Raw genomic sequence first — 9387 nt, 5'->3', positions numbered from 1 at the left:
TACTTTATGTGCCTGAATCAATCAGTGTCACACCCAGCAGCTTAAAAAACTGCAAAAGGGAGAGTGCTCTCAACTTCTGTCCATGCCAGCCCAAAGTGCACAGTGCTCTGCAATGGACACAGCCTGCCCACCGCCACAGCCACGCGAGTCATTGTGCACCCTTACTGAGATACTCCACAGCTTTCCAGGAGTCACAGCTTGCCATCGTGCAGTAATGTCAAAAGCCCTGGACAATGCTAACTTGATTTCTGATTCATTCCATTAATTGGTTGAAACTGCAAAATGAGATTTTTCCAGACAAGGAAACTGCGAGCAAGCCACACGGGGATCTATGAGGAACAGTGGAAGTAGAGCTGAGCTTGCATTGGGTGGGGGATGGATTTTTGATCCCTTCCATGAGGTAACTTGTTCAAAGCACGGCCATGGAGTAACAGCTGAAGAGGTGCCCTAGCTCCCAACCTCTACATTCGAGGCCAAACTTGAATAAGTCACCTTTGAGTTCTAGTTGCTCTTTCCACTTGAGCTGCCTCAAGCACAGCGCTTCCCATCCTGTTGCATGGGCGCTCCAGAAATTGCAAGGGCAGCTTACGCTAATTGCTCACTCTGAGAGGTCACATTCACCTATTCAAACCCATGCCATCTGGGGCTTCTCAAAGATTAAAAATCAGAGACAAACAAGAGGATTATTAAAAATTTAACTATATACCATATTTATTATCAATCCACAGGATAATCTGATTGCTACATGAGCTCATAAAAGCTATTTCACCTTTACAAAATTAAAAAAAAATGTGCCACAAGGATGTCATAACTGCTGATAACCAAGGACTGAATCTTAAAATTATAAATTTTGCTGTAGAAAAGATTAAAAAAAATTATATTCACTTTAGAATTTTACTTTGAATAAAATATTCCCCTGTATAAAAAATAAAAAAGCTTGCTCTGGTTAGAATTAGAGTATTTTTCTTCTTTTTTAAATCTGGGAATTTGCATAATATCTCTGTAATAAGTTTCTTTTCTTTTTTCTATTGTACCACGCGGCATTCAAGCATAGCAGATTAGAAACAAACATGATGAAAGCAGTCTCAGAACGTATGAAATCCACATGGAAAGTTTTCGTTTCCTTTCCCTTCCTCTATTCTTTAAAGACACTTCAGCAAGAATGGCCTTGGAAAAGAATACAGGTGGAGAGGGACCTTCAATGTGCCATTAAGTAGAGCAAGGTAATAAAAGGCCTTTTGTAAGTGCTTTCTTAATAAGGTGCAGAAGCAGACTGCAACTTTGCTAGTACTGCACTATGTACAATATTCACAATAGATTTTTCTTTATTTAAAAATATTCCAGCTAGTTCACATTTTCTCTCCCATTCTGAGGCTTTCAGTTCCATCACAGCCTTGACAGCAAGAAGCGCAGCAGCACCACTTCCCTTGTGGTCGGTTGGTCCTCTTATGAAACACTGGAACCTGTGAGTGGGCCAAAGTTCTTGGGTTCTTTTCCTATGTAGCAACCTTGGAAATATGGGTTCAGGTATACACACTGACTGCTGGAGTCCTGAGTTAAAACCACTCCGGCACTGGAGTCAGACACTGCAATGTTTTCTATTGCCAAGGCTTTACCTTAGGGTTTGTCTCGTGTGCGTCAAGGGATGAACCTCTCTTAGAGAAACGTAAAATACAAAACCAAACAAAACAAAGCTAAAAAACCACACTGTCAAAGGCTTAGCAGCTCTTGACTCTCGACTGAGTGATGTCTGATGTTTTCTTGATGACGCTGGCCCGTGTCTCACGGTCTGGCTGGCTGCTGCTTGTGGAGGCTGTGGACACTACTTGTGGCAGAGGGATGTCTGGGAAAGGAGGCCAGGAGCTATTGTAAGGCAGTGGGCAGCTTTCTTCTTTGACGGTGACTTGGAGGTCAGGCTTGTTGGCTACAAAAGTTGCCATGCTGGGAAGCATATGAGAAGTGTTCCTCATTCCTAGATTGCTGAGATACTGTTTGCCCTCAATGTTTTTTTTCTGCCAATGAAGTCGTCCCTAGAAATGGGGGAAGAAAGAAAGGAAGACTGTATAAGTGAACACAACTTCGTGAAGTACTCCAAGTAACAAGATGAAGATAGAAATATCCACATATTGCACAGGAATTATCCTGCCTCTAGGAGCCTGAGCCTCTAGCCACTGGCTAAGGATGTCTCAGCCATTTCTCCTTTTCTGAAGTCATGTGCTTAAATTTTGTTGGCTCTCCAGCACTCAAGAGGCACTATCTGCCCTTCTGAATGGAAAAGAAAGGCCTTATTCCCGGGGTGCCAGAGACAAAAACAGATACAGACATTTAGAACTCCAAATGGTAGTGTCTCCTCTGTTATCAGAGAGAGCATCTTCCTGCAAAGAGGCAGGCACGGAGACCCAACACTGCCCAAGCTGGCAATACAGGTGAGGCTGCTGGGAAACCACTGTCACTTGACAGAGCATCCCTCATCACAGGGAAGAAGTTCATCAAGGGAAGATGAGCATCTACTTGTTTGCTCACCACAGATGCTGCAATGGCATGCTCTGTTGAAGGAGGTCTGTGGAGTCACTACTGGGAGTCTACATATGGGTACCACCCCAGCCAAGGCAGCAGAGACCAGGTGGGTTAGCCGTGTTGTTATACAGATGCACAACTGGTGGTCCTCCAAGAAGTAGGATTCAGAGAGCCTTTGGTGGGGGGCAAGGAGAGCTTTGCAAAAGGCCTTATCCAAAATACAGCTGGAGCACAGGGCATCAGTGAGCTTCGCTTGGCCTTTAAGTACTCATGGAGATTGGTAGGTCTGGTACCTTGATGGCAGCCCCAAAATAAAAGGCAAGTGGTGTTTTTGTATACGTGCAGCTGAGGTTATTTTACCCATGGATTCCCTGCACCCAGCAATACCCAACTGACTGCTCAGGAAAGCTTTCTGCCCCACCTACCTCAAACATTCTAGCTTCATTTCAGTCATAAGTGTAAGCATTTCCTCCAGTTCAGATGCCATTTAAGGAAAACAAAGTGAGCGAGCTTTCAACCAAGATAAAATACTCACTACCCAGCAAGGTCAATGCATCATGTTAACATACTAGCTGGCACTGGTGATGGCACTGCAGAACATCTAATTATGCAAACTAGTCTTGCTGTTTGGACAGATGAGGAGAAGTTAATTTGTAGAGATTCTGATTCTGCCTCAATCATCCAAATGTCTGTATCCTCTGAACCTTCCTGGTCTGCTTTTCTCCCCTAGCTATTACCAAAATTAATATTCCTGGTAGAGCTGCAGTAGAGAAGGGGCAAAAATATCTCAGGGCACGGATCTTGAGACCTTGGTCTCAAGACTGCTAAAATTCCAGAAAGCACTTACCTCTGCATTTTCTTCATCGCTTGGAACGCTGTCAGTTGTTTCACTTTCTGTCAAACAAAATAGAAACAAAAATGAAACTCATGCTGTTCTATCTATAGTAACAAATTCCAGCTCAGGAGGCCTGATGTATGTCCAACAAGTGGAAGCAAACAGAGTCAAGTCAAACAACCAGAAAACAGTGGAGAAGCATCGAGACCCTGCCACAGCAGGGCTAGACAGCACAGCTGCCTTGAACAACTGGGGTAAATTCACATGGTTATCACAGTTAACATGTCTATATTCTGGAAAAGACAGCAATGGAGAGGGAAGAAGTAGATTTGTGATTTCTGAGAAGAATCTCCAGCAAGCAGGGGATGCCCCCTCTCCCTTGCCCCTCTGCAGCCACTCCAGGCCCTGCAACAGACAAAGTTCTATCCAAATCTTTGTCTCCTGGCAAAATCAGCAACAACTCTGTCCTAGAGGAGATAAATGTGGTTTTGTTTCATTAACTGTTATCTCAACCTGCCACCTCATGGGCTTGTTGTCACTTCTGGGGCTTTATTACTGTTGACATACTCTGGTACAGTTGGTATAGTTTTGCTTTTGTTACCACTCCCTAGCCCATTTCTCAACCCTTCAGCCCTCACTGGAGGTAATACCACAGTCTCCAGCCCCATCCCCTCTCCCCACTGCACATGGCCTCCCCCACCCTCATCACTTGAACCAGGGCACAAATACAGGGGCACAGTTCCAGTGGAACAGCCATCCTCCTGCAGCTGCAGCCCTCCTTTGCAGAAGAGCCTAAAATCCAGGAATTTTTACTGTATTTTCAAGCCTGTGTGTGCCTGAAGACACATCTCCTACTGTCTGAGGGTCAGGCTCCCAGCCCAGGAGTGGTTGAGCCTGCTGTCCCTCAGACACCTCTGAGACAGGGCACAAACCCCTCTTTTCAGTCTGCAGTGACGGCTGCTGCCTTCAGCACAGCCACTGGTTCCCCAGACTAATCCAGTGGAGGCCTGGACTGCAGGTTTCCTTCAGCTTGTGGGGCTTTGAACCACTGTGTCCTGTCTCTTGGGAGGATGACCCTAGGCATCTATCAGGATACCAACACTCCAGCCCCCACAGCAGGGCTGCACAGACAGGGCTTATCCACAAGGAACACAGAAATCACACAGTTCAGGGAATGATGGGATGAGTTTTCATAGCAGGCAAGAGAGCTCTGAAGCCCCAATTTTCACTCTCAGCTCTGTGTTATGCATTTTAGTCCATGCAAACTGCTTTGCACAGCCCCTGCAACTCTGCCTCCCCAGAGACCAATCTCATGCTCTGCACTGGACATTACATGAGCGCTAAGAGTGCATGGATCATGCCTCATGGATCGTGTCCCTGCATGCCTTCAGAGAGTCTGGCAGTGCCTTGCCATCCTCTCAAGGCTGGGCTAAGCATTAGGTTTAGGCAGAAGACTGTAAACCAATGGGCTGAACCACTGTTTCAGACCCCAGGATCTAAACTGTACTCAAAGTCCTTTTACTCCAGCCCAGCTACTCCAGACTGCTGCTTCCAAAGCCAGCACCTCTCCTGTGCCAGAGTCTCCACCACAGTGTGCAGCAAGCAGAGGAACAGTCCAAAACATTAAATCTAACTGCAATGCCCTGTGAAGCTAATGCACTGCAGGGCTTCTCCTGCACTGACCCAGGCACAGAAAGATGTGCCAATGTGACTGAGCTGGCTAATTAAGCCATACTGGGGGGAGGAGAGGAAAAATTCATTCACACAAAGGAGAAACAGCCCTGAAGACAGAATCAATTGAAGGAATCCACATAGAGACAAGTAACAGATATTCCTTGACATGAAGAAGCGTGTCACAACAAAAACAGAGTGATGCAGCTGAAAAGGAATCCATCCTTGGTGTTTATACATAACAAAATGCTGAGTAAGAGACAGCACTATAGTTAGCAAAGCCAGGGAAGCTGGCCACACAGGCATGGAAAGCTAGAGAGGTTATTTCTATCAAGAAGGGTATTTGAATCAGTGTCAAACATTGGCAACAGCCTGGGTAATAAGACCCAAAAGGATTTCATAGACATCAGTGGATATATGAAAAAACTCACATGGGCAACTCACATCATTTGCCTGAGTAACCTCAGAAAGGAACCAGAGGTGTTTTGAAATAAACCAGATTTATGTAGGACAGCTGACATATCTGGCTACTTTTTTTGGTTGTTGTTTTAGAAGAGCTCAACTAACTGTTCCTGCACAGCTGTTATGGTCGTACTCTTTCCTGCCATTCAGCCAGTAGCACCTGACAGAGCAAACCCACAAGCACAGGGCCAAAGTTCCTGTGGTTCTATACAGGTCTGTGTGGAGCAAGACAAAGCAGAAATAGTCACAAAAGTGTCCTAGAAATTTTAGGGTTCTAACACACAGACTTCTGTCCTTGCTCCAGCCTCAAGAGCAAATGCATCCTTAAAAAAAAAAGTGGTTCATAGAACAATTCAGGTTGGAAGGGGCCTCAGGAAGTCTACAGCCCAACCTCTTGCTCAAAGCAGGGCCACTAGCTACAGGAAGGAGGACTGGGGCCTCCTTCCCTCCATCTGGGGATGGAGGCAGCACAATCTGGGTATCCTGCTCCACTGCCTGACTGTCCTTGTGGTGAAACAGGTGATACTTTTGCTTATATCCAGCTGTACCGCAATTTTTGGTTTCAATTTAGCTGTTTCTCATCCTCCTACCATGCACTGCTATGAAGAGCCTGGCTCTGCCTTCTCAGGAACATCCCTGCAGTAGAGGCAGCTGCTATGAAATCCTCAAAGCCATCTCTTCTCCAGGCTGAACAAGCCCCAGTCTCTCTATCTTCTCACAGAGTGAGAGGCCATACCCTGCATAGCCCTTCTCTGCCCTTGCTCCCGTTTGTTTGTAAGTTTCTTGGACAGGGCAGCTCAAGACTGGATGCAGTACTTTTAAAGTAGTGCAGCTAGCGTGGAGTAGAGGAGGATGATCACTTCCATAGACCTACTGGCCATGCTCCTGAAAACTGGTGCCCTTCTCTGTGGCTGAGGTGCTCTGGTGTCTTGCACTCAGTTCACTTTTCTGCAGAGCTGCTCTCCATACCATCAGCCCCAGTGGCTATTGCTGTAAAGATCTCTTCCTTCCAATGCACAGGACTTCATATGTGCCCTTGCTAAATTCCATAAGGTTTCTGCTGACCCATTCCTGCAATCTCTCCAGGACTCTCTGGATGATGGCTCTGCCCTCAAACATATCGACTGATGTGCCCTATTTGGTGTCACCTGTGAAGTTCACAAACATGTCTCCAACATCTCTCCTGCTCATCAATATATTAAAGACTTTTCCCAGGATGGACCCTTGCAGTACTTCACATCTTACTGGCCTCTAGCTACAGGATGTAGCCAGGATCATCAAGAGCTGCCTTGAAATGTGCTCAAAAGTGTGCCAGTGGCATGAAACTCTAATCTGAGTTTTGGGCTAGCAGGTCTGGGTATAAGTTAAGACAACTGAAGGTCACCCAGGTACTAAGACAGGGTAAGGGGATAGCAGAAGTGCTTCAATCCTTTTCCTTATGCAGGCTGGTTGCAATGACCTTAGGGCAGGTAGGTCATGATTTGCTCATGTCAAGGTGGTCACCAGACCACCCTTTCTCTATCATTCCAGTCCCAGAAACCACCACAACTTCCAAACCAAGACAGTGACTTCTGCCTGCATTTCAAGAATTTACATCCTATAGCTGAAGATAAAAGATTGCACCATTGTCACGTTTGCAGAGATGGAAAAGTTTTCCAAGACACATTTGTAAAGAGGAAAGATGTTTCAAAGGCCCTTGTCTCCCTTCTGCTAATAAATTTAAGTACTCTCCCATCTCCCTGCCTTATGCTTTGCAAAGGTCTTCTGAATGCTTTGGTCATTGCAGACTAAACACACTGGGAAGCATAATCATTTATCAACATGTGTGAGACTAACAGTGGAGACAATCCAAAGGAACATCATACAATTCACTAGAGCCCAAAGATAAAAATTACTAAATACATACTTTATAAAAATGTGTCTAGAAGAAATTTCAGCCTAATAAGTCAAAGGCAAAACCGTGTGTAAAATAATAAAATGCATGGAGAACTATTTATACTTAAATTTGCCTTAAAAGGTGACATTTGTGTTTCTACCCAGGCTCCTAAGGCTTGCAAATCAGCACCATGTTAAAACAGAAAGGATAGGTTGGATCTGAAACTGGTTCTACTTTCAAATGTGGCTTTGTCCTGCTTCCTATGAAGTAATATGATTGTGGGAGCTGTATACTGTCCACACGTACATTTGTGTCTGTTCACCCCTAGAAACTTCTGAACATGCTGTTAGACTTGGATAAGGGATAAATGAGTGCCAAAGACTTCCTAACAGTTATATGAAAATAAGGGGCCAGATGAAAAGGGAAACCATAACCACCCTCACAGGGAGAAGGGGGAAGCCTGTTATCTCATCCTCTTTTTAGGTATCAGAGAATCCAGATGGCAGGCAGACGTTGGAAGCCAGATGTCCACAGATGTCCAGCAGCTCTGCTGCTTGAAAGATCACTTGTTATCAGTCACTACATGGCTCTTCTAGTCTGCAGCAAGACAGACCCACTCCCCCCAGGCCCTCAGCTCCATATCTGCATATATACCATTAGTGCAGCCCTTAGCACTGCACACTGTGCTAGACACTGAGTAAACACAGAGCAAAAAAGACCTTTGATCTTTAGTAAGGAAGGGAGCATGTTGTTTGTACCACTGAAAATCCCCCTTTAAAAGATCTCTGCATTATACCTAAAATGTTCTTTTTCCATTACTCACAAGCTAAAACCTGCAGCTCACATGTCCAAACTCAGATCTGTCGTTTCCCAAGGAAATGAGCAGAGGACTGTGCATTGTTGAGTTTCATTAACAATTCAGAAGGCAGATGGGTATGCACTTCTGAATCTTCGCTAGCTAGCCTGGAAGAGCCCAATTTCCGCCAGCGTCTTCCCAACATTTCCAGAAAAAGGAGAGCAAAGAAACACCAAGTTGCTTACCTGCATAGGATGAGACAGGGGAGATCTGTAGAGGGTACAGCTGGCTCATGCTGAGGGGCTGTTCATCACTTTCTGTTGTCACCTCTACCACCTGACAAACATCAGGAGGGTTGGCAACTATCACCTGCTCCTCACTGCTGCCATCAAGATGTGGCTGTCCTACAACTTGGGATTAGAAACAAAAATATTGATTACTGATAACATCTCAATCCTGTTGAACCTCTAAGAGCCTGCTTGGTGTCTGAGTCTTCAGTAGTCTCAGCACTTTTTTTCCATGCCTACCACCTGCTTTCAGGGATATAAGTTTCAATGAGAGTTCTAAAGGAAATCTGTGATCCTCAACAAGCAAGCTGTAAACCATGGTCTCTGAATGATCTAATGTAAACTTTACAACAGAAGACCAGAACCAGCATGCAAAAACCTGGCCACGGGGTCAAGCAAAACACTGTGGGACTCTGATGCACATATGACATGAATCTACGAAAAATTTCTGCTCCAGTTAGATGGCTATTGTCACTGACCCCTGCAATGCCATCGATGCTATGCAAAAAATAAATTTGTACCTGCAATCCCAGAAGTCTGCGACAGAAAACTACAGTTTGGTTGGTTATTAACAGAGGGGTTTCCTATTCCCCCAGGCACATGATATTTAATACCAAAAAAGCACATGAAATTTAATATCAAAGGAGCGTTACTTATTTCTACAAAGTGAAGCAACCATGGATGCTTTCCAAGTGTCCTGAAATGCTTTGCAGATACTAGTTGTTCTACACTACAACCTTTTGAAAAAGCTTGACAAACCAAGGTACCAAGAAGTTACTGAGCAAAGCAAAAGCATGGTAAAAGCCAGAATCTCACTCCTCTGACGCTGCTTGACAGAATTTCCTGTCTTGTACAACTCCTCCTTTAATCCCAACTGTATGAGCACATGACAAATGCATTAATCCAGCACAGAACTGAAAGCCAATAAGTTAGATAAGAAGAA

At 44.9% G+C, this 9387-nt stretch overlaps 1 protein-coding gene across 4 annotated transcripts in view; it reads right to left on the bottom strand.

The window, feature by feature from the left end:
* Nucleotides 1–683: 683 nt before the first annotated feature.
* IRF2 (interferon regulatory factor 2) overlaps nt 684–9387 on the bottom strand; it is a 40828-nt gene continuing 32124 nt past the window's right edge. For all 4 annotated transcript variants that reach the window (XM_084203781.1, XM_084203784.1, XM_084203783.1 and 1 more), the window contains 3 exons: nt 8403–8567; nt 3365–3411; nt 684–2030 (listed from right to left, as the gene is read on the bottom strand). In XM_084203781.1, the coding sequence (XP_084059907.1) occupies nt 1719–2030; nt 3365–3411; nt 8403–8567 (524 nt within the window). In that variant the 3' untranslated portion in view covers nt 684–1718. The remainder of the gene's footprint in view (nt 2031–3364; nt 3412–8402; nt 8568–9387) is intronic.

This window comes from Fringilla coelebs (assembly GCF_963513975.1).
Source record: "Fringilla coelebs genome assembly, chromosome: 4".
NCBI lineage: Eukaryota > Metazoa > Chordata > Aves > Passeriformes > Fringillidae > Fringilla > Fringilla coelebs.
This window is presented reverse-complemented; position numbering and strand designations above follow the sequence as displayed.